Source organism: Panthera leo, chromosome B3 (genome assembly GCF_018350215.1).
Source record: "Panthera leo isolate Ple1 chromosome B3, P.leo_Ple1_pat1.1, whole genome shotgun sequence".
NCBI classification, from domain to species: domain Eukaryota; kingdom Metazoa; phylum Chordata; class Mammalia; order Carnivora; family Felidae; genus Panthera; species Panthera leo.
This window is the reverse complement of record NC_056684.1, coordinates 17565995-17591342: the sequence shown is the minus strand read 5'-3', so window position 1 is coordinate 17591342 and position 25348 is coordinate 17565995. Positions and strand designations below refer to the sequence as shown.

The following is a 25348-nucleotide window of genomic DNA, read 5'->3' as shown; positions in this document are numbered from 1 at the left end:
ACAGAGGTGGTGAAAGGAGATCAGTTAAGGCATGCTTCTTGGGATGGGAGTGACTTGGCCTGCACTGATAACAGTGCTTAAGAGTTGGCCAGGTAAGAGAGAAGACGATAGTGTTCTGGGCAGGGGTAGCAGATATAGAATAGTATTCTGTATAGTATAGTATTATTAGCTATAGTCATAATGTTGTATGTTATATCCCCAGGACTTATTTATTTTATAACTAAAAGTTTGTACTTTTTGACTGCCTTCACCCTTTTTACACACCCCCCAACCCCGTAGCAACCACCTGTCTGTTCTCTATATCTATGAAGCTTTTCATTGTTGTTTTTTAAGATTCCACATATAAATAAGATCATACAGTGTTTTTCTCTGATTTATTTCCTTAGCATAATGCCTCGAGTCTATCCATGTTGTCACAAATGGCAGAATTCCCTTACTTTTTACAGTTGAATAATATTCCATTATATATATGTATCATATTTTCTTTATTTACTCACCCATCCATGGACACTTAAGTTGCTTCCATAGGATTCAGGCTTTAGTGACATAGCGCAGGAAATGAGGTTGGATTATGGAAGGAGCTGGGGCCCAGAGGGTGTTCAATGCCCAGAGAAGGAGTTTAGATTTCCTCCTAAAAGTATTAGAAACTCTCCTAGGATGATAAGTAGGAGTGTCACAAGCAGATTTGAGCGTCTGGAATGATCACTCACATAGCTGAGTGGAGGAAGGGTGAGAAGGGAGCAAAATTGGAGGAGGAAGTCCAGTTCAGAAGATATTTGTAATAATACCAGCAAGGAATTAGAAGAGCCTGAACTACATGTAGCAGGGACAGTAAAGATGCTAAGATCTTCTGGCAGGAATTTGGAAATGTGAATCAGGAAGACCTGGTGACTGAGGGCATGTAGGGGTTGTAGAGGCAAGAGTGAATCAGAGTGGATGTATACAATTCATGACAGGTCTCAGCCAACTTGGGTGACTAGAGGCTTGCCAGACCCTTTGCCATTAAATGAATACAGGCGGAAGAGCAGGATTATGGAGAGGAGGCATGAATTTGGTCTTGAATGTGTACTTATTCATTATGCAACAGATCAGTATGCACTATGTACCAGGCTGTGTGCTAGGTAGGCACTGGGCTGGCAGCCTTTCTCAACCAGAGTCCTGCAAGAGAATTAAGCCTTAATGCCCTAAGGCATTCAATGTGTGTAAAGAATTAGCTTCTCTTCTATGGGTCTAGGATGGCACTAAATTATTTTCTGTGTTCTGCAGTTCAGTTGAGGCACCCCTGGATACCGTGGTGAACAACGCAGGCAGGTTGCATGGCCTCATGGAGCTGAGGGGCAGTCTGCATTGCAAATACACTAGCAAGCCACAGACTATGTCAAGTGCTATTGAGGAAAGAGTGGGACTGTTTATGAACAGGTGACGTAAGAGCTGAAACCTTAGGAAGTGAAGGAGCCAGCTTGGAGGAGTTAAGGGAAAAGAGTTCTAAGGAGAGGAAACAGCACATGTAAAATCTATGAGGTGGGCACAAGCGAGACATGTTTGAAGCGAAAAAGGAAGCTACAGACTGACGTGAAATGCAGTTGCAGAGGCAGGCAGTTCACTTAGGACCTTGCAGGTCTCCAGCTAAGTGCCATGCGAGCCCTTAAAAGTGTTTTCTGGAAAGTATTAACATGAAGTAATTTGCTTTTTAAAATAACCTTTTGTTGGCATTTTTTTACTTTAAAATACTTTCAGACTTACAGAAAAGTTACAAGACTCACCAGTTGCTAACATTTGCTTTATTTCTGTGTGTGTGTGTCATTATTTTTCTCAATTATCTCAGAGTAAATTACAGATATTATAGAATTACCCCTAACTATCTTAGAGGATACTCCTACATACCCACAGGATCATGATTAAAATCAAGAAACTGGAGGAGCACTGGGTGTTGAATAGAAACCAATTTGACAATAAATTTCATATTAAAAAAATAAAATAAAATTAAGAAACTAATATTGGTATAACATTATTACCTAATCTGCTAACCTTATCCATATTTCTTGAATTATCTCAATAGCGTCTTTGGCAGAAAAAAAATCAGACAGATCCATGCTCTGCTCTATTAATTCACATAGAATATAGTTGTGAAGTGTCTTTAGCCTTCTTTAATCTACTAGAACTATTCCTTGGCCTGCCTTTGTCTTTCATGATCTTGATATTTTTGAAAAACTTACTGTGTTAGTCTGCTCTGGCTGCCACAATACAACACCACAGACTGGGTGACTGAAGGAAGTTTAAGAGCAAGGTTCCAGCAGGGTCTGTGTCTGGTGAGAGCTCTCCCCTTGGGCTGTAGATGGCTGCCTTCTTGCTGTGTGCTCACATGGCCTCTTTGTGTTGGAGGGCAGTGGTAAAGAAGGGGGAGAGAAAGGTGACGCTTCTTATAAGGACAGTAATCCTGTTGGATCAGGGCCCCACCTTTATGACCTCATTTAACTTCAATTACTTCCTTAGAGGCCTGTCTCTAAATGCCACATTGGGGGTTAGAGCCTCAACATATGAATTTGGAGGGACACAAATATTCAGTCCTTCACAAGTACACTCCAATTATTTTGTACAGTATCTCTCAATTTGCTTTTTTCATGTGTGTCCTCATGATTAGATACAGGTTGTCCATTCTGGGCCAGAATTCCACAGACAAGACCTAGGGGTCTTTTTTAGTGATTCACAGCAGGACGCATATGGTGTCCTTTTGTCTCCTTACCATGATGCTAACTTTGATCACTTGGTCCAGGTGCTGTCTGGCAGGCTTCTTCTCTATGGAATTACTTACTATTCTTCCCTTTGTAATTAATAAGTATCTTGTGGGAAGATTCAGCAAAACTGTGTGTGTGTCCTTTTCCTCATTAAAATGTCACCCCCTAGTTTTAGCGTCCATTAATGATTCTCACTTGAATCAGTTATTACTACGATGTTTGCCAAATGGCAAATTCTCTGACCTCAGCATTCTTTCAATATTTATTTGACATTTCTATAAGGAAGAGTGTTCCTTCTTTACGCTCTATTATTCACTCATTTATATAAGTTATGGGCTCAGGAAATTGCTTTTGAAATGTATTACCATCTATTATAATCGTCAAAACATGAATTGTTTCATATTTGCCGGTATTTGCCCCTTCACACTGGCTCCCACCTCCTCGATACATCCCCATTGATCTTTACTCATTTCAGGCACAGCAAGATTTTTCAGATTCATCTTATACTTTCCCTGCTCCAGCTGTGGATTCTTAGCAAGGAATAGTGTTTAGACACCAAGATTTGGGTATTAAAAACTCATTTTTATTTTTTTATTTAAAAAAATTCTTTTTTGAACATTTATTTATTTTTGAGAGAAAGAGACAAAGTGTGAGCAGAAGAGGGACAGAGAGAAAGGGAGACACAGAATGAGAAGCAGTCTCCAGGCTCTGAGCTGTCAGCACAGAGCCTGACGCGGGGCTCGAACTCACAAGCAGTGAGACCATGACCTGAGCTGAAGTCGGACGCTTAACTGAGCCACTCAGGCACCCCAAAAAACTCATTATTAAATATATATATGGCCAGACCTACTGATCATCAGAGCTGCATATTTTAATGTTAAGGAGTTAAAGAAATTTCAGGTGGCCCAAGAATGGTTTTGTGAAAAGAACTCTGGACTTGGCCTCAGGGAGCTGAATTTTAAGTCTCGACTCTACCATTTGGTGATAAATCCTTTCATCTCTCCAGATTTACATTTCTTCTTTAAATTAAAGGGATCAAATTATATTATTTCCAAGGCACATCCCAGTTATGAAATTGTCTGCCTACTTATACTTCTCTTCTGTCTGCCTCCTCCCCATGCCTGTTGGATGAAGCCACTGGAACTGGCAGAATAAAGATCAGAAAGCCAAAGGGATATTTGGAATGTGCATTCTAGCAAGTAAAAAGGTTGAGGGAGGGAAGGCTGCTCTTCTGTACCCCAGTTGCAGGTAGTGAGGACCCAGGCTACGATTGAGGGGCCTGACTTTCAGTCTACATAGCCCTCTTCTTAGAAATCTGTGGTTGGGATAGATTCATTGTCAGATCATGTCCTCTCTCTTTTTGCTAGACTGTCCGTCTAGACTCCCAAGTGTTTTCATCATTTCTTTCTTTTTTCTTCACTGTATTCACTTGCTATGTCTCCAAGGAAGCCATTCCCTAAACTCCCAGCTTTAGCTGGACTCTATCTACAAAGAGACAATCCACTGCCAAGATGGCTCCCTCCTCTGATTGACTAATTGGGGTCAGCTATTGGTACCTTTCTACAAGGGCCTCTCTTTAGGCTTCCTCATAGCATGGTGGTTAGGTTATCAGTTTCCTAGGGCTGCCGTAGCAGAATACCTCAGATGAGGTGGCTTAAACATCAGAAGTTTATTTTCTCCAAGTTCTGGAGGCTACAAGTCCAAGATCAAAATGTTGGCAGGGTTGATGTCATTTGGAGGCTTAGCTTGAATACGGTGCCCTCTCCCCATGTCCTCACAATTTTTTTCTTTCTGCATGCCCATCCCTGGTATTTCTTCCTCTTCTTATAAGGACATCAGTCATGTTGGCTTAGGGCTCTACCCTAACGGCCTCATTTTAACTTACCTCTTTAAAGACCTTCTCTCCATATACTGTCACATTTTAAAGTACTTGGGCCTCCAAAATTTGAGTTTAAGGGGCAGTGGGGACACAACTCATCCCACAATTGTGTTCTGTTTCTAAGAAGAAACAGAAAACGGAAGCAGCCAGTTCCTTAAGACCTGGGCCCCCAAACTGGCACTGCATCATCCCATCCATATTCTATCAGCCAGTTATAAAGCCCAGATTCAAAGGCAAGGAGACAGAGATCCCCTATCTCTGGATGGAAAGAGTCAAAGGATTTTGGAGCTATATTTTAAAACTACCAGCCTTGCTTTGAGTGTATTGCTGCTCCGAGCTGACCTGAGCTGGACATACCAGCTCCCTGTTCTCTTGGTCCAGACACTGAACATAAGTGGACTTCTCACTGCTTTAATGAAATCTGTTTGTCAGTTGCCAACCTCATTTGCTATGCTGATACCCTAGGCTGCTAAGAAAGGTATTTGAATGGAGAACCAGAGAGCCTTATTTGAAAACTGGTACCACTTGCCCCCTGGTGCTTGAATGTGTAGTAGCTGTTCATAGATGGGCAGCGAAAGCCTAGGGAATGGTTAGATGTCTGCTCTACTTTTTCTATTTCTTCTTTATTTCTTATCTTTCTCATAAGGTACTAGAAGTTTAAATGTTTTATCCATTTAAATATACTATAAAGTTTACTCATTTCTGTCAGGTATTGTCTATTTCACCCTAATAGATGAACTGCCCACGGCCCAAAACAGATCTTTGTCTATTTTCTTCTCTGATGTATCCCTGGCACCTAGTAGGTACTCAGGAAATATACACTGAATGGACAAAAAATGCTAGTTGACTTTGTGCTTTGTGACTCTGTGTTTTCAAGTCATCTAGCTCGTAAGCCCATTTTCTGTCCGTCACAGTATGAACAGGCTGTCCGCGAGCTTGTACGCTGCATGGCGCTGACGAGAATTTGCTATGGTGACTCACACTGGAAACTAGCAGAGGCACATGTTAATCTGGCCCAAGGCTACCTCCAGCTGAAAGGTGAGTTCATCTCCAATGGTGGCGGGAGGGGGAGAGGTAACAATCCATGGGTTTCTACTCTTTCGTGCAAATGTGACTCACACATAACTAGAAGGATTCAGTTTTCTTGAATATTCTCCTCTCCACCCATTGAGTAGCCATCTCATTTCAGAAAGAGTGAATGAGATTTTTTAATATAATATATAAAAAAGAGAAGGAAGATTTTAGCCCTTTGGAGGGCTTTGGAGAGCCCTTTATTTATGATCTTAAAAGTAGGGTTCTTGGGAGAGAATTGTTAGCTTTGAAGGTATTGCAGAAGGGGCCCAAGGCATGGAGCGTGGGCCTACAATGGGATCCATTCACATTTGTTTTGATGGAGAATTTCTTGCCTGTAAGCAACACCCCTCCCCCCAAAAAAAACATAAATAAGAGATGAAATCAAGCCAGCAGTAAACAAAAGTTCATGTATTGGCTCATACAACTTGAAAACGCAAGGGTAAAACTTGCTGTAGACAACCAGGTGTCTACACAGGTTAAACCAGGTGTTCAACCAATGTCATCAGATTTGTGTTTCTCTCTTAATCTACCCCTTGGCTCTGTTTTTCTCTGCATGGACTTTGTTCTTACCCAGGCTTTGCCCATCTGGCAGCAGCAAGGCTTGCAGAAGTTTTATTTAGACTTCCTTCATCAGCATTCCCAGGGGAAAAAAAAAGAATGTCTTTTCACCAAAATCTCAGGAGTTGGGGGTTCTATTGGGGCTGACTTGGATGGTAGGTCAAAGGCAAGGAATAGTCAGATGATAGATCTGCCTTTTGGCTCCACTAGATCCTGGAGGACAGGCTGACCTTGGCTAAATCACATGGATTGGGTATACAGGGGCTGGGCATTCTCAGAAGGAAACGAAGGAAGGAGGAATGGATGCAGGGAAGGCAAAAAACAACAGGATATCATGTCTTCTCCTCCTCCTTCACCCAGGACGAGGTGTACAAGAGTACATCTCTGTACTCCCTTTCTTCAAAGTGATGATAATGATGGTGGTACTAACTTCCCAGGATGGATCCAGTGAATAAATAAAATAACGAAGTGGAAAACACCACAGTGCTAAGCACAGAATTGCCACCCAATGAATTTGGTCAAATCTGATTATTAACTGGTCCCACTTGTTAGATCAAAGATTTTTAGAGCCAGAGGGGACCCTGGAGATCACCTAGTTCAAACCCCAGAACCCCCTCCTATATTTTTAGATCCAGAGGAAACAAATGAGTTGAAACAACTTATCCAACTTATAATGTTAGTAGGGTTTTGGATGCCAGCACCAGTGGCCTGGCATCTGGGATTTCAAATAATGTTTTTCTTCCATAGGCTGCTCCCTTTTTGCATGATAGTCTTTCTTTCTCAAGTTAAAGTGAGAGCGGGTACCTGGGTGACTCAATTAAGTGTCTGACTCTTGATTTTGGCTCAGGTCGTGATCTCAAGGTCATGAGAGCCAGCTCCTCATAGGACTCTGTGCTGAGCATGGAGAGTACTTAGGATTCTCTCTCTCCCTCTGTCTCTGCCTTTCTCCTGCTCATGTACTCTCTCTCAAAATAAATAAATAAAATGTTTAAGAAATACAATGCACCACTAACTTTTGTAATATTGCATGTGTAATTGGCACTAAAAAATCACTGTTAGGTGGATTAAATATGTACTTTAAAAAAATTAGACAATCTATAAGAGTTCCCACATGAAGGACATACCTTGGAATTTCTCCATCAGAAAGTATGTTCTTCCATTTTATAGACATCAGAACAGCATTAATTTTGTATTTTGGCAGCTTCTTAGAGATTCTGAGATACACTTTCATATAAAAAAAAAGATCAGGGGTGTATAGATGTGGATAGAATGAAGGACGTCAGTGTGGGGGGAAATGGTTGGGAGTATGGAGAAGTGAAAAGCCCTGAAACCTAACTGGCAACCCCCCTTGCCACCCTTACTACATATTAATAAGCCCATGGAAGAACACTGGAACACAGTGGGGAATTCGTTCTTGGTAGAGATTATTTTCCTTGATGTTGTCCCATGTTGTCATATTAGCCAACAAACTTATAGGAATAAGATTGTAGCACATTAGCCCATTCTGTCATTGGAATTGTATTTGTAAAGTGTTTTTAGATATCACTGTATTTTTATTATGTTAAAATAACCCTCTAAAGTTATGATTATAGATGGATAAGCAGAAGATTCAGAATTTTTAGTATTAAGATTGCTGTCACACAGCCAGAATGAAAATTCATGACTATCTTATTTCCTGCCCAGAATGCTATAGTCCTTGCATTCCGTTTGTTTTCTTATAATTATTTAGAATATATTTCATATCTGATATTGGTGAGGTTTCAAAATTGTTCAATTCCCGCTTATGCTGTTTAATTTCTAGAAAGACCATTTGGGGGAGATTTATCTTGAGTACTAGGTGTAAGCCACTGCTTTGTTTTTACAGTCAGGACAATATTTCATGCTGCCCTGATATATCTCTATGTGTCACTTGACAGTCTGTGGAGGAGACCTAATTTTATTTCCTGGCCATAGATCATTATGGTCATGTGCCCTGCTGACATGAAAGAGAAACTGAGACCTCTTTTCCTTTGTCCACAGGACTGTCCCTGCAAGCAAAACAACATGCAGAAAAAGCCAAAGAAATCCTCACCAACTCCATCGTGCCTCCCTATAACGACAATACAGATGTTTTCAAGTGTTCAATTGAGCTATTCCATACCATGGGGAGAGCCTTACTCTCCCTTCAAAAGTATCCTTTTGCTTCTAATATTTACACGTAGAAATGCCATTCATAATGCCTACGTTTAATTTTTCAAGGCCAAATCAAAAGCTGACAGATGACTCAGAAAGGGTGATGGGAAGTTTAAGAGCCAAGGATGTCCCAAGAACTGGGGTCCCAGAATCTAGAACTATTTGTGACGTTTCCTGAACACAACTCAGGTTTAAAGAAGCTTCCGAGAATTTGACAAAGGCAGAGACACTTGCAAAGGAGCTGCTGCAGTGTGGAAGGATTGTAAAGGAGGAATGGATAGAAATTCAAGCACGGATCAAATTGTCATTTGCACAGTAAGTTTCCGGTTTAGGATGTTTTGAATACATGATGGCAGGAGGTTCTGGCAGAGAACCCGCCTGCTTTCAGGCAGAAGGAGCTTCTCCCATGATGCTGTGTCCATGGCTTCTCCATGGCCACTGTCCAGAAGCAAAAGAGGACCATGGTCATATCAGAGCATCCACAACCAAGGCACATACATCGTTGATGCAATTATATATACATATACATTTACACACATGTAGATAGATAGATAGATAGATAGATAGATAGATAGATGGTGCAATTACATACATGTGATGAAATTATACATTCACTCCTGGGTCCTAGAGTTCTGATGTCACTCCTTTGACTTTCTATTTCTTGCCTGCTCTCCTGAACCCCCTCCTCTGTATTTAAATCACCATATATTTCATACCACAGAGAGGAAGAAGATATTTGTCATACACATAACTGGCAAAGGACTTAGAATCTGTAAAAAAAAACTCCTATATATCAATAAAACAAAGACAGACAACGGAATAGAAAAGCAGGCAAGAGACTTCACACACACACACACACACACACACACACACACACACATGCCCGCATAGCTAATAAACATCCTAAATGTTCCATTTCATCAGTCATCAGGGAAATTAAAATTAAAATCAGAAGATACTACTACATCTCCACTAGAATGGCTAATTTTTTAAAAGGACTGATAATATCAAGTGTTGGTAAGGATGTCATGCTCTTATATGGTTTCTCATATGTTGTAGTTTAGAATGTATTTGGTATGACTACTTTACAAAATGGTTTGGCTTCATCTTCTAAATTTGAATATTTGCCTACTCTGTGACACAGCAGTATCACTCCTAAATATAACACAAATGCACACATATGTTCATCAAAAGAAATGGCCAAGAATGTCCAAAGCTACGTTATTTATAATAGCCAAGAATTGGAAACAACCCAACTGCTCATCAAAACTACTATAGATAAATGGGTGATGGGCATTGAGGAAGGCACTTGTTGGGATGAGCACTGGGTGTTGTATGTAAGCCAATTTGACAATAAATTATATATTTTTTAGAAAAGTACAATAGGTAGGGGCGCCTGGGTGGCTCAGTTGGTTAAGTGTCCAACGTCAGCTCAGGTCATGATTTCACAGTTTGTGAGTTCGAGCGCCATGTCAGGCTCTATGCTGACAGCTCAAGCCTGGAGCCTGCTTCAGATTCTGGGTCTCCGAGACTCTCTCTCCCCCTCTCCTACTCACACTCTGTCTCTCCTTCTCTTTCTCAAAAATAAATAAACATTAAAACAAAATTTTTAAAAAGTACAATAGATAAAATTGTGATCTGTTCATTCATACAGAGAAAATGATCAAACTGCTCCTTTGCCTAACATCACGGATGACTCTCACAAACATAATGCTTAATGAAAGAAACCAGACCCAAAAGAATTCATACTGTATGATTCCATTTATGTAATGAGAAGAGGAAGGAGGTAATGACTGGGAGTGCCTGGTAGTCCAGAATTTCTTCCTGTCTAGAAGTAGATATTCTGTATTGTATTGTAAGACAGGAAATAAGCAAGTCAAGGGTCCAATATCGGACATTTATTGCATCTAATGTTACTAGAACTTAATGTCGAGTGGTGTTGCTACAAAAGAGGGTAAATTATCCTCCGCTAGAATCCGGCACCTCCTCTAAAAATTCTTTCCAAATCAGCAGTACTAAATCTTGCCGGCAGATGGCGCGCCTTGTACACATCTGTGCTGAATATCCAACAAGAATCAGAGTCCATGTTCCCAGCTGGCCTACAAAGTTACTTTGTGTTTAGCTGAGTTGTCTTAAACTTTGCCACTTCTTTACGTCCAGGTTCTCCACAGTGACATAGTCGCTGGAACTTGCATGTTTGAACTGTGTGGTTTTCATTGGATCACTGTGCTTTGTTTCCTCACTGGATTATGAATGCTTTGCCCAAACGGGTCTGCCTCAGAAATTTGCGGGGCTTTGCTTTCGTACATTTCCGTAGTTACATTCACAACCACAGAGGCCTTTTCTTTTACAAGGTCTTGGTGGTCGAAGGCCAGGATAATTTCTCAGACAGCTCTCATGGGATTTATGTGCCTCTTAAAAGGGCATCTTTCATGTATCCTCTTCCTCCTTCTGCCTCGCCTTTTATGGTGCCCATCAGGCCAAGCCAGTTCTTTTCTCCTCGGGCTGACAGATAAATGCTGCCTGGTGACTCATGCTCTCTGCCTTCTCTCCCTCACTGTGGGCTGAAGCTTTCCCTTCTACCTGCCCTCCTCTGTGCCAGAACTACTCCATTCACTAACTTTTCATTAACTTTGGAGAGTGAATCCAAATCATGCTCCTCTGTGCAGATTTGTTTTTCTAAACATGATACAGAAACTCAGTGGTGAACATGGGCGAACTCTTCCCCTGTGTTAAGAATTATTTTCTATTGCCGGTTACTGCTGCTGCAGAACGTGTGACCTGTCCAGGCTTTCCCTTGGACTGTGCGACAGGCCATCTTTGGAGTCTTCTTTGGAGCACTTGGCCTGGCATTGCTGTGTTGAACTGGCTCTCAGGTGCACTGTGAAAACTAGAGTATCGACAGGACATTTCCTCTATCTCTAAGGAAGGTGATGTGGTGTAGTCAACAGTGTGGGCTTTATTTTTTTAATTTTTTTACGTTTTTATCTATTTATTTTGAGAGACACAGACAGCATGAGTTGGGGGGGGGGGGGTGGTCAGAGAGAGAGAGAGGGAAAGAGAGAATCCCAAACAGGCTCCACTTTGTACTTTGGTGATAGCCCTTCCTTTCTTGCTTTTAGATCCTCCAGTGCTCAGCTCAGTAATCTACAAATCTGTTGCTTTCAGAACTTAGCTTTTTTTTTTTTTTTTTCTTCATTAATACATGACCTGGAGGTCCTTGGTGTCTAAGCTGTATGTCTGTAGATGTGTTTCTTTAAAGAAGTCCCTTCTCGGGGCACCTGGGTGACTCAGTGGGTTAAGCGTCCAACTTCAGCTCAGGTCATGATCTTAAGGCTCATAATTTTGAGCCCCGCATTGGGCTCTGTGCTGACAGCTCAGAGCCTGGAGCCTGCTTCAGATTCTGTCTCCCTCTCTCTCTCTGCCCCTCCCCACTCTTACTCTGTGTCTCTCTCTCTCTAGAAAATAAATGTTAAAAAAATTTTAAAAAAAGAATCACCTTTTCTACATTTATTTTCTGGATATAAAAGCTCTAACAAATGCTTGTGTATTCGGAGCCCTGCCTCTTCCTTTCCTCCTCCGGGAAATGCCCTGCTCTTCTCCAGAGGAGAGGTTTCTCCTGGCAGCTCCTTCCATGGGACACTATTTGCCTGGCATGCCTTATGCTTGTTTAACAAGAAGGAAATCATTTACTTTTTTTCTGATTCTCTTCTCTTCTCCATCCTATGTTCCTTTGATTAAAGAAATGCTCTGAACTTACACAACATCTGATTTTTGAAAAGTCAGGGTTTCTTTTAATGCGGAGGAGCAGAAAACCACACAGAACACATTACTACCTTCATATACTTGATCTGCTTTCTGTTTCTTGAATCCCCTACAGCTTTACATTTCAGAATATCATTTTTTTTTAATTTTTTTTTTAACGTTTATTTATTTTTGAGACAGAGAGAGACAGAGCATGAATGGGGGAGGGTCAGAGAGAGAGGGAGACACAGAATCCGAAACAGGCTCCAGGCTCTGAGCTGTCAGCACAGAGCCTGACGCGGGGCTCGAGCTCACGGACTGCGAGATCGTGACCTGAGCCAAAGTCGGACGCCCAACCGACCAAGCCACCCAGGCGCTGCAGAGTACCATATTTTTGTCTTTCCATTTCTAACACTATATGCCTGTAATACACATTTCCTTAAACAACTACAAATAATACTGAGGATTTTAAACAACCACACCAGCTACTAACGCTTGACCACCTTCCGTGCCAGGCTCTGTCAAAGTGCCGAAGTCCTGTGTGCTGGGTATGCTCAGTAGTCCCATTCTCAAATGAACCACATGGGGCTGAGAGAGGGGAGGTCATTTCCCAGGGTCACACAGCTGGGACTGGCAGAGGAGAGCCAGGTCTACCAAACTCTGGCGTCTGAGCTCCTCCCGTGGCACAGATCATGTTCCCTAGTGCAAAACGGAGACCTGAGAGTACACTCTGCAGAGCAAAACCTTTGTTGTGTGTGCCAGAGGGTAGAGAGGGAGAGTCTCATGAAAGCCTTTTCTCCCTGTGACTCTAGAAAATCCCACTTGGCCTCTTGCAAGATTGATTTGTCCTCAGATTTCGCTTATCAGCAATATTCCCACCGAGACTTGCTGTTCACTGTTGCTCTGTATTCTTGCTAAATTTCAGAGATTTTTTTAAAAAATGTTTATTTTGAGAGAGAGAGAGAGAGAGAATGCACTCGAGCAGGGGTGAGGCAGAGAGAGAATCCCAAGGAGGCTCTGTGCAATCACCGCAGAACCCCATGCAGGGCTTGATCTCATAAACAGTGAATTATGACCACAGCCAAAATCAAGAGTCGGACTCTTAACCAACTGAGCCACCCAGGCGCCCCAAATTCCAGAGCTTTTAAAAGGAAACTCTCCATTGTCTTAGTAATACCAAAGAGATTGCATTTGTTTATTGCCTGCTACAACAAGTCTCCAACCCTAGGAGATCTTCTGAGGCTCATCTGAAACTCCTTACGTGCTCTGTAGAATTCCTGTGGATGTATTTTCATTCAATAAAATATGTTGTGGTTGGAGTTGTGGCCCTGCCAGATTAACATACTGCCACATTCTGTTGTTCAAAACTCTCTATCTTTTCATCTGTCTGGTGTTTCCTAAAGCTGCCTAAACATATTATGGGCACGCTAGACAATAAATCCTCAAAGCATTCCCTGCAGGCAGATAGAAACGGAAAAGAGAAAATGTTGCCATCCCAAACATTACACTTGAGCAAATGCAGACAGACAAGATTACTTGAAATTGATGCTTTCAGTGATTTGGCGATGGAGGTAAGGCTATCGCTTAGGTATTTCCTGGTATAGTACCCCTCCCTCCGCCCCTTTTTTGTTAAATATATTGTGAAGCCAAAGTAATCGTATTTTCTGGAGCTAAGTGAGCTCCAGAAGGCTCATCATCGTAGGGACATTAGCTTGATAAGCCTCCATTTGTGGTGGTTGTACGAACTCCAGGACCCCGAGTGCTGGCAGCAAAACTCCAAGGGGCGAGGCCTGGACCCTGCTCCATTCTTTACAAGCACTAAACAAAAGCGGGTTGCATCTGTTCATCTTTTTAACAGGATAAAAGTATAGATATTGCTATGCAAATGCTTACCTTACACACTAACCAAGCTTAAAATAGGATGTTTCAGATACATGGAGTTCTTCTGTGTTCTTCCTAATCCTGTTTTCTTCCCCCCACACTACAGGCAATTGTTGTGCTTGATTTAGTGTTTTTCATTCTGAAAGCATGTATAACCAGGAAAATATACAGTATTATTTCTCATTTTTATTTTTTATTTTATTTTTTAAAATGTTTACTTATTTTGAGAGAGAGAGACAGACAGAGAGAGAATGAGCAGGGAAAGGGGCAGAGAGAGGGAAAGAGAGACAATCCTAAGTAGTCTCTGCATTGTCATCGTGGAGCCTGATGGGGGGGCGGATGGGAGGGGGGCTCAAATTCACAAACCGTGAGATCATGACCTGAGCTGAAACCAAGAGTCAGACACTTAACCAACTGAGCCACCCAGAGGCCCCTCATTTTTAAAATTTTATATGTATATTTCCTTCTGTAGCTTGCTTTTCCCCCATTACGTTTGTACTTTTGTATTTTTGAGATGTACCCATGTCAGCTGATAGGTGTTTCTCTAGTCTCTTCATTTTAAACCCACGTATTGTGTTTTATCCGTCTGACTTTCCCCTAACTCAATCATCAGTGCTCATGAGGGTGACCATGTAAATCGGTGGGATGAAATTCCAATTTTTCCACTGTGTAAATATGATTTGCCTCATCACTCTTATACATGTCTCTCTGGGCACACGTTCAAGATTATCTCTGAGGTCTATGCCCAGGAGTGGAATTGCTTACTTGACAAATACCCATGTCCTCAACTTTACCAGGTTTGCCAAATGCCAACTTATTTTTTTTTTAAGTTTATTTATTTATTTTGAGAGAGAGAGAGCTAATGCACAAAGAGGAGGAGCAGAGAGAGAAAGAGAGAGGGGGAATCTCAAACAGGCTCTGAGCTGTCAGCCCCAACATGGGGCTTGACCTCATGAACCATGAAATCATGACCTGAGCCGAAATCAAGAGTCAGAGTCAGACGCTTAATCAACTGAGCCACACAGGCACACACACCCGCCCCCCCGCCCCCCGCAAATGCCAACCTATATTCTCACCAGTAGGACATGGAAATTCCCATTACTCAACATCCTTGCCAACACTTGATACAGTCAAACTTTTTATATGTGCCAATCATATGGTTTCTTTAATTGCATTTCCTTAATAGTGAGGTTGACCATCTTTTCACATGTATACTAGACATTTGGAATTCCTATTCTGTGAATTGTCTATTCATGTCTTTTGCTCATTTTTAAATTGGGCTTTTTTTTTTTTTATTAATTTTTAGACATTCTTCATATTTCTGACAACCAATTATTTGCTACTTACGTATATTGTGTGTGTTCTCCCAGTGTGTACTTCAGGCTTTTCACTTTCTGTAATGTTGACTTTTGATACACAGGAGTTTTTATTTGTAAGATGACTAAATTTACCCATGTTTTCTGTTCTAATTTATATTTTTTGTCTTGTTTAAAAAAAATCCCTCCTTACAGGGGCACCTGGATGGCTCAGTCACTTGAGTGTCCAGCTCTTGGTTTCAGCTCAGGTCTTGATCTATGGGTCATGAGTTCAAGCCCCGCATTGGAATCCACTCTGGGTGTGAAGCTTAGTTTAAAAAAAAAATCCTTCCCTACCCAAAATCGTGGAATTACTTTTTGTTACATATTTTTTAAACATATCAAAGTTTTGCTTTTTGAATTTAGGCCTCTAATCCACCTAGAACTTTTGTGTACATTGTATGAGGGATCTAATTTTTCCCCCTGTGGATGACCTAAGTGAGGAGGTAAGTCATTTTAGCTACAAGAGAAAGAAGGACTCAGGATCTAAAGAATTCAGTAGTTTGAAATTTGAGGCCAATAGTAGGCTGACAAAAATCTTTTCAATTTAGAGCGTTCAGAAATGGCAACAGGTCGCCTTCAAGAATGGATCCTCATGTGTGACTATAGCCCTTCAGGGCGGGCACCCTGCTAAGCGCAGCTTGCTGGTTGTCATGGGATTCGTGGGCTGTGCTTTCATTTGGACGTTCTTGTATCAAAGGCAAAACCATGGCCAGTGAAAGTCATGTGTTTGTTCCTGCTGAATTTGCCTGCTTCCGGGTCTCCTTCTCAGCAGATACTCAAATTTCCAGGCAGGGAGGTAATAGAAAGTCAGATGTGAGCACAGTGTGATTAAAAAAAAAAAAAAAAAAAATGGTGCTCCCATATCTAAGTAGCCACTCTGGGTAAGTATACGTATACCCAGTGTTCTTGTATTAGGGGTCTAAGGGAAGGAAAACCTCCAGGCCTGGAGTTGGCCAGTAGGGGTTCCATATTGGTTTGCAAGGGCTACCATAACAAAGGACCACCCACTAGGTGACGTGAACCACAGTAAGTTCTTCTCTCACAGTGCTGGAGGCTGGAAGTCTGAGATAAAAGTATTGGCCGTGCAGGTTCCTTCTGGGGGCTGTGAGGAAGAATCTGGTCTGGGCCTCTTTCCCAGCTTCTGGTGGGTTCCTGGCAATCTGGTGTTCCTTGGCTTATAGATGCATCACCCCAATCTTGCCTTCATCTTCACATGGACTGCCCCCTCTATGTGTCTTTGTGTTCAAATTCCTCCTTTTGGTAAGGATACGAGTCACATTGGATTAGGGGGTCTACCTACTCTAGTATGACATCATTTTTAAAAAAATTTTTTAATGTTCATTTTTGAGGAAAAGAGAGAGAGAGTGTGAGTCGGGGAGGGGCAGAGAGAGAGGGAGACACAGAATCCAAAGCAGGCTCCAGGCTCCCAGCTGTCAGCACAGAGCCTGATGGGGGGCTTGAACTCACTCACGAGCCGTGAGATCATGACTCGAGCTGAAATTGGACGCTTAACTGACTGAGCCACCCAGGCGCCCCTAGTATGACATCTTAATTTAACTAATTACATCTGCAACAACCTTAGTCCCAAGTGAAGTCACTGGAGGTGAGGACTCGAATGTAGGAATCTGGGTGGGAGGAAACAGTTCAGGCCCTAATAGGTTTTTACAAAGTTCCTTTTATTCCACCTTTTATAAAATTTCAACAACTTGCTCCACCCTTAATTAGCTCAATAGTCTACAATATTTTGGCTACCAAGTCAATATGAAAACATGTTCTCTTTTTGAAGGTTTTTTTCACTAAAATTTATTCTGGAAGCCATGAAAATGAAGGTATGAACTATCGCCTCAGAGTCTTCTAAGCTAATGGATTTGTATTTGTAGGTTGTTCTTCCCTCCCTCCCTCCCTCTGCAGCTTCTCCTCCCTCCTTCTATCAGGCAGCACTTCATGTTTGCTCTCCCATGGAAGCCCCGCCCAGCCTGCCGCCATCTTGGTCACCTCACACTACTAAGGCAAACCTTCCCCTCAGAATGACCTTGGACTTCCTGGGGATCATATGGCTACTGTCAGACACTGTGCAAGGTGCTGGGATGCCAAGATGAATGAGGCGGGCTTGGACCTTGCCTTCACAGATCCCAGCAGCTGAGTTGCCAGGCAGTTATAATAGAACCTGAAAGATGTTTCCCCAGCAGGGAAGGTTCACAGTTCCGTGGGAGCACAGTCAGGTGTTCACTGAGGCACCCAACCCAGCCTGGGGTGTCAGGGAACAGAGCAGGGCTTAAGATGAGAAAGCCAGGTGCCCAAGCCACACCATTTAAGGAGGCACTCACTCTTGGATGCCCACCCTGCACTTGCCTGCCCCATGAGAGTGTCACCTTAAATGGTGTGTCAGGGAAGGCTTCCTAAAGGAGGAGACTGTTAAGCTAAAACTAAAAAGAGGAATAGTAGTTAGAAAGATGAATGGAAGTTTGCCAGGCAGAGATGGAAGAAAGAAGAGAACATTCCAGATAGAATGGCCCAGCGAACACCCAGAGTTGAAAGGTACACTTCACGCAAAGGAGGACGGCATCAGGGAAGCTAGATGGGAAGGTTTAGATGATGCTCGAGGGTAATCTGAACTCATCAAGTCCTGAGAAACTCAGGTCCCAGGAGAACCACCGTCACCTCTGTGCCACCTTTGTGCAGTTAGGTGAGTGGACAGAGCCTTTGTGAGAATTGGGAAAGGTGCCCTTTCTTCCAGGCAAACACAGCTTTGTGTCCAAGCACAACAGCTCATCCAGCAGAGCGTGGGCTGGACTGAACTCCCAATGGCCACCTCGGGCAGGTGTCTATCAGAACCTGGGCACAGAGAGAAGGAGCAGGAGTCTATGGGTGCAGAGCCAGGCCCTGCTGGCAGCAGTTTGGGCTCCTGTGTGTGGGACCAGGGCCCCAAACCCATGCCCCGGATGGCTGGGCGGGGGGGCAGCACTCAGCTAGGGGATTGGCCTTTCTATTCTCACCCATCTTTGACACACTCTGAATTCTGCACATCCGGGTAACTTAGGGAGCTGTATAGAACTTATCCTGCTTCTATAACTCACCAGCACTCAAGCTAATTTCCTCGACCACAGCTTATTGGCTTGAAACAATCAGCCAAAGGAAAAAGATTTTGGGTTTATCACCAATTTCTTGATTCTTCCATGTCTGCATACTTGCAGACATCATAACAGGAAATACATTAACATATTTAAACTTACAAAGTGAGGTGCCTGGGTGGCTGAGTCGGTTAACCGTCCAACTTTGGCCCAGGTGTCATGATCTCGCGGTTCGTGAGTTTGAGCCCCACATTAGGCTCTCTGCTGTCAGCACAGAGCCTACTTCGGATCCTCTGTGTCCTTTCTCTCTCTCTCTCTCTCTCTCTCTCTCAAAATAAATAAACTTTAAAAAAAATAAACTTACAGAGTAATTGATTTACCAGAATATTCCATTAAGAATAATTTTATGTGGCTTTTCCCTCCATGAATTTCCTGCTTTCTCGTTAGGATTATAATTTTCGTAGACCGAGTCATTCCCCCAGAAGACCCAGGCATTGGAGCTCATCAGAAAACAAGCTTACAGCTCTGAAAGAATAGTGAGGCCAGTAGCTCAGTGTCCCAAGTCCAATTTATGGCCTCCCCTGGGGGATGCCCATTGCTGAGGGGTCAGGTGCAGGAGGACCCACAACATTCTCTGCTCTCCTAATCCTTCAGCCCTAAAAACAGTTGGGTAGGATCGCCTAATCACGCGGGACCAATTTAAAGCCAAAGCACACATCCTTCTCTGACCTGGTTTGTGCTGGTTCAAAATGGCTCAAAGACAATATTAAGAGAAAAATATTTTGGTTTTTATTCAACATTATTACAATTATTTTAAACGAAAACTAACTAATTTTATGGGTACCACTAAACCTTATCTGTATTTAGTTTTGCTTTGAAATGTTCACAAACTTTTAAATTTATTTTTAAGTTCATTTATTTATTTTGAGAGAGACAGAGATGGTGTGAGCAGGGGAGGGGCAGAGAGAGAGGAAGAGAGAATCCCATGGAGGCTCTGTGTTGCCTGCACAGAGCCAGACTCGGGGCTCCACTCATGAAACTGTGAGATTATGACCTGAGCCGAAACCTAGGGTCAGACGCTTAACCAACTGAGCCACTCAGGTGCCCCACACAAACTTTTTTAAATAACAGATTTAGTGAGCCATAACTAACATACCATACAACTCACCCAACTGAAATACACAGTTCAGTGGTTTTCAGTATATTAACAAACCACAATCGTTTTGACTTTTTCATCCCATTAGCAGTCTCTATTACCATGTTCCCCCAGCCCCTGAAAACTACTAATCTACTTTCTCTCTGTGGATTTGCCTGTTTGGGACATTTCATATACATGGGATCATACAATGTGTGGCCTTTTGTGACATGCTTTTTTTTTCCCTTTTTTTTCTTTGCCTTTTTAAAAAGTGTTTTATTAGTTTCAGGTGTACAATATAGTGATTCAATACTTCCATATGTCACCTGGTGCTCATCATAACAAGTGCACTCCTAAATCCCCATCACCTATTTCACCCACCACCCACCTCCTCCCCTCTGGTAAGCATTGGTTTGTTCTAATTAAAAGTCTTTTTTTTTTAATTGAAAAAATGTTTTTAAGGCTTTTTAAAGTAATCTCTACACCCACCTTGGGGTTCAAACTTACAACCTCGAAACCAAGAATCACGTGTTCTACTTACTGAACCAGACAGGCACCCCAAGAGTCTGTTTCCTGATTTTTCTCTCCCTCTCTCTCTTTTTCCCCTTTGCTCATTTGTTTTGTTTCTTAAATTTTACATATGAGTTAAGTCCTATTTTGATATTTGTCTTTGACTGACTTAGTTTGCTTAGCATTTTCATTATATTCTCTAGCTCCATCCATGTCATTGCAAATGGCCAGATTTCATTCTTTTTTATAGTTGAATAATATTCCATTGTACATATATACCACATTCATCAATCAGTGGACACGGGTTGCTTCCATAATTTGGCTATTGTAATTAATGCTACCATAAACATAGGGGTGCATGTATCTCTTTGAATTAGTGTTTTGTATTCTTTGGGTAAATACCCAGTAGTGTGATTGCTGGATAGTAGGGTACTTCTATTTTTAACTTTTTGAGGAACCTCCATACTATTTTCCAGAGTGGCTGCACCAGTTTGCATTCCCACCAACAGTGCACGAGGGTTTCTTTTTCTTCACATTCTCACCAAACACCTGTTGTTCCTTGTGTTGTTGAGTTTAGCCATTCTGACAGGTGTGAAGTCATAGCTCATTGTAGTTTTGATGTGTATTTCCCTGATGGTGAGTGATGATGAACATCTTTTTACATGTCTGTTGTCTATCTGTGTGTTTTCTTTGGAGAAATGTCTGTTTATATCTTCTGCCCATTTTGTAACTGGTGGGGTGTTGACTTTTATAAGTTCTTTATATATTTTGGATACTAACCCTTTATTGGATATGTCATTTGCAAATATCTTCTCCCATTCCGTAAGTTGCCCTTTAGTTTTGTTGATTATTTTCTTCACTATGTAGAAGCTTTTTATTTTAATGCAGTCCCAATAGTTTATTTTTGCTTTTGTTTCCCTTGCCTCAGGAGACATCTCTAGAAAGAAGTTGCTTTGACTAATATCAAAGTAGTTACTGCCTATGTTATCCTCTAGGATTTTTATGGTTTCAGATCTCACATACAGATCTTTAAACCATTTTTGAATTTATTTTTATGTATGGTGTAAGAAAGTGGTCCAGTTTCATTCTTTTGCATGTTGTGGTCCAGTTTCCCAACAACATTGGCTGAAGGGATGATCTTGTTTTCCATTGGATATTCTTTCTCATTTTGTTGAAGATTATTTGACCGTATAGTTGTGGGTTTATTTCTGGGTTTTCTATTCTGCTCCACTGATCTATGGTGTCTATTTTTGTGCCATTACCATACTGTTTTGGTTACTACAGCTTTGTAATGTACATTTAAGTCTGGAATTGTGATGCCTCCAGCTTTGCTTTGCTTTTTCAAGATTGCTTTGGCTATTTGGGGTCTTTTGTGGTTTCAAACAAATTTTAGGATAGTTTGTTCTAGTTCTGTGAAACATGCTGTTGGTATTTTGATGGGGACTGCATTAAATACATAGATTGCTTTGGGTAGTATAGACATTATAGCAATATTTGTTCTTCCAATCCATGAACATGGGATGTCTTTCCATTTCTTTGTGTTGTCTTCAATTTCTTTCATCAGTATTTTATAGTTTTCAGAGCACAAGTCTTTCACCTCTTTGGTGAGGTTTATTCCTAGTATCTTATTCTCTTTGGTGCAGTCATGAATGGGACTGTTTTCTTAATTTCTCTTTCTGCTACTTCATTATTGGTGTATAGAAATACAACAGATTTGTGGACATTGATTTTGTATCCTGTGACTTTACTGAATTCACTTGTCAGTTCTAACGGGGTTTTTTGGTGGACTCTTTTGGTTTTCTGTATATTGTATCATGTCACCTGCAGATAGTGAAAGTGTTACTTCTTCCTTACTGATTTGGATCCCTTTTATTTCTTTTTGTTGTCTGATTACTGTGGCTAAGACTTCCAGTGCTGTGTTGAGTAAAAAAGTGGTGATAGTGGACATCCTTGTCTTTTTCCTGACCTTAGCAAGAAAACCCTCAGTTTTTCTCCATTAAGGATAATGTTAGCTGTGGGGTTTTCATATATGGCCTTTATTATGTTGAGATATGCTCCCTCTAAACCTACTTTGTTGAGGGTTTTTATTAGAAGATGTTGTACTTGTCAAATGCATTTTTGGCGTCTATTGAAATGTTCATATGGTTCTTATCCTTCCTCTTATTGATAGGTTGTATGATGTTGATTGATTTGCAAATATTGAACCACCCTTGCAGCCCAGGAATAAATCCCACTTCATCATGGTAAATGATTTTTTAAATGTATTGTTGGATTTAGTTTGCTAGTATTTTGTTGAGGATTTTTGCATCTATGTTAGTCAGGAATATTGGTGTGATTCTCTTTTTTTAGTAGTGTCTTTATCTGGTTTTGGTATTGGGGTAATACTAGCCTCATAGAATAAATTTGGAAGTTTTCCTTCCTTTTCTGTTTTTGGGAATAGTTTGAGAAGAATACGTATTAACTCTTTTTTATTTTTTTTATTTTTTATTTTTTTTAATTAAAAAAATCTTTATTTATTTTTGAGAGAGAGAGAGACAGAGTGCGAGTGGAGGAGGAACAGAGAGAGGGAGACAAAGAATCCGTAGCAGGCTGCACAGAGCCTGACGTGGGGCTTGAACTCACAAACTGTGAGATCATGACCTGAGCCAAAGTCAGATGCTTAAACTACTGAGACACCCAGGCGCCCCTTAACTCTTTTTTCAACGTTTGGTAGACTGGGGCGCCTAGGTAGCTCAGTCAATTAAACATCTGACTCTTGGTTTCAGCTTAGCTCACAATCTCACGCACAATTCCTGAGTTCCAGTCCCACATCCAGCTCTGTGCTGACAGCACAGATCCTGCTTGGGATTCTGTCTCTCCCTCTTTTTCTGCCTCTACCCTGCTCATACACATTCATTCTCTCTCTCTCTCTCTCTCTCAACAAATAAAACTTTAAAAAAATGAATAAGTGTTGGGTAGAATTCACCTGTGAAGCCATCTGATCCTTGGACTTTTGTTTTTGGGAGTTTTTTGATTACTAATTCAACTTATTTGCTGGTTATTGGTCTGTTCAAATGTTCTATTTCTTCCTGTTTCAGTTTTGGTAGTTTATATGTATCTAGGAATTTATCCATTTCTTCCAGGTTGTCCAGTTTGTGGGCATATAGTTTTGCATAATATTCTCTTAGAATTGTTAGTATTTCTGTGGCATTGGTGATTATTTCTCCTTTCTCAATTGTGATTTTATTTATTTGAGTCCTTTCTCTTTTTTTCTTGGTAAGTCTGACTAGAGGTTTATCAATTTTATTGATTTTTCTCAAAGAACAAGTTCTTAGTTTCATCGATTAGTTCTGTTGTGTTTTTTTAGTTTCTATATCATTTATTTCTGTTCTAATCTTTATTATGTCCTTCCTTCTGCTGGTTTTAAGTTTTGCTTGTGGTTCTTTTTCTAGCTCCTTTAGGCATAAGGTTAGGTTATTTGTGGCTGCCCTTTTTCACTTGATGATTGGAACCCTTACATACTGCTGGTGGGAATATAAAATGGTTTCTGGAAAATAAAAAATGGTTTCTGGAATATAAAAATGGTTTCTGGAAAATTTTTACAAATCATATTTCTGGTGAGGGACCTGCATCCAGAATAAATAAACAACTCCTACAACAATAATAACAAGACAACCCAATTTAAAGACAAGCAAAGTTTCCAAATAGCCATTTCTCCAAGGAAGATATACAAATGGTCAATAAGCACATAAAAAGATGTTCAGTGTCATTAATCATCAAGGAAATGCATATCAAAACTACAGTGAGATACCCCTTTACACTCACTAGGATAGTGGCTATAATAATAATAAAGATAGTAACAAGTGCTAGCAAGGATGTGGAAAAATTGGAACCCCTACATACTGCTGGTGGAAATATAAAATGGTGCAGCTACTTTGGAAAATAGCGTCAGTTTCTCAAAAGTTTCCATATAGAATTACAATATGATGCAATAATTTCAATCCTAGGTAAATACCCAAAGGAAATGAAAATACGCATCCACATAAAAACTTGTACACAATGTTCATAACAGTCAAAAGGCATAAACCACCCAAATGTCCTCCAAGGAATGTCTGTGCTGAGCAATGAGTAAATAAAGTGGTCAGTGAAGTGTATGACACCACTCGACCACTAGAATGAGGCTAGAACATTCATTGCCACATTTTGATATGTGATTAAGTGAAAGAAACAGGTTATAAAACATTACTATTCTTTTAAAAAATATGTGTGGAAAATCATCCGGAAAGGTGTGTATCAAGGTGTACAGTACTCATCTTTGGATGTCGTGATTGTGTAGTTTTTATTTTTATTTTTCTATCTCTTTTTTTTAAATGACGGATACGTATTATTCTTATAATAAAATATCCTCAACATTTTTAAAAGCTTAGCTGGATAAGAAAATGCCTTCCATACTGGCACATGAGTTTGACTGATTATCCTTATTATTTGGACTTTCCAAAATCTTCTGCGGGTGGGTGTGAGACCACAGTTGAGCCTGTTTCAACAGGAGAACAACCCGAGGCCGTGGCACTCAGTTCTGTATAGACTACCGGTTGGGAGGGGAAGGAGTGAAAGGTATGACGATGTATAGGCATTTAATGCCAATCTTTACAACTTGCTTCAGTTTGCAGAGCATTTTAGACATCTTCTTGGGTTCTCACAACAACCCTATTGGACACCAGTGTTGAGATGAGGAAACCAAGGTTCAGAGATGTTTTGTTCTTGCCCAGGGTTGTGTGGCCTCATCACTAAGAATGCTCAAACTATGGTTGGGGTTTTCTACTCCTGCTGCAGCACTTGTAACTGACTGTCCTGCCTCTCATCCTGAGTCCCTCTTTTTTTTTTTAAATATTTTTAATGTTTATTTATTTTTGAGAGAGAGAGAGGGTGTGTGTATGTGTGTGTGTGTGTGTGTGTGAGCAGGAGAGGGGCAGAGAGAGAGGGAGACACAGAATCTGAAGCAAGCTCCAGGCTCCATGCTGTCAGCACAGAGCCCAATGTGGGGCTTGAACCCCCAAACTGTGAGATCATGACCTGAGCCAAAGTGAGACACTTAACTGACTGAGCCACCTAGGCAGTCCCTGTGTCCCTCTTTTTATAAAATTTTCTCCAAGAGTCTGGTATTTGAAAGATCACTTTCTGATACCTGAAAAAGTGATGTGGTGTTAACCTGGGGTGATAGGCTGTGCTTTTGGCTAAGAGAGTAGTAGGTT

The 25348-nt window shown here is 41.1% G+C and overlaps 2 protein-coding genes across 16 annotated transcripts in view; one reads left to right on the top strand and one right to left on the bottom strand.

The window, feature by feature from the left end:
* LRRC28 (leucine rich repeat containing 28) overlaps positions 1–2376 on the bottom strand; it is a 179343-nt gene extending 176967 nt beyond the window's left edge. The window contains exon 1 of the mRNA XM_042941130.1: positions 2217–2376. The gene's annotated coding sequence lies outside the window, so the exon portion shown is untranslated. The remainder of the gene's footprint in view (positions 1–2216) is intronic.
* Positions 1–25348, top strand: part of TTC23 (tetratricopeptide repeat domain 23) — a 109955-nt gene that overhangs the window by 26115 nt on the left and 58492 nt on the right. For all 15 annotated transcript variants that reach the window (XR_006203393.1, XR_006203392.1, XM_042941117.1 and 12 more), the window contains 3 exons: positions 5529–5652; positions 8266–8416; positions 8608–8733. Coding sequence is in view for 13 of the 15 variants with exons in the window: in XM_042941117.1 (XP_042797051.1) it covers positions 5529–5652; positions 8266–8416; positions 8608–8733 (401 nt within the window). In the remaining 2 variants the exon portion in view is untranslated. The remainder of the gene's footprint in view (positions 1–5528; positions 5653–8265; positions 8417–8607; positions 8734–25348) is intronic.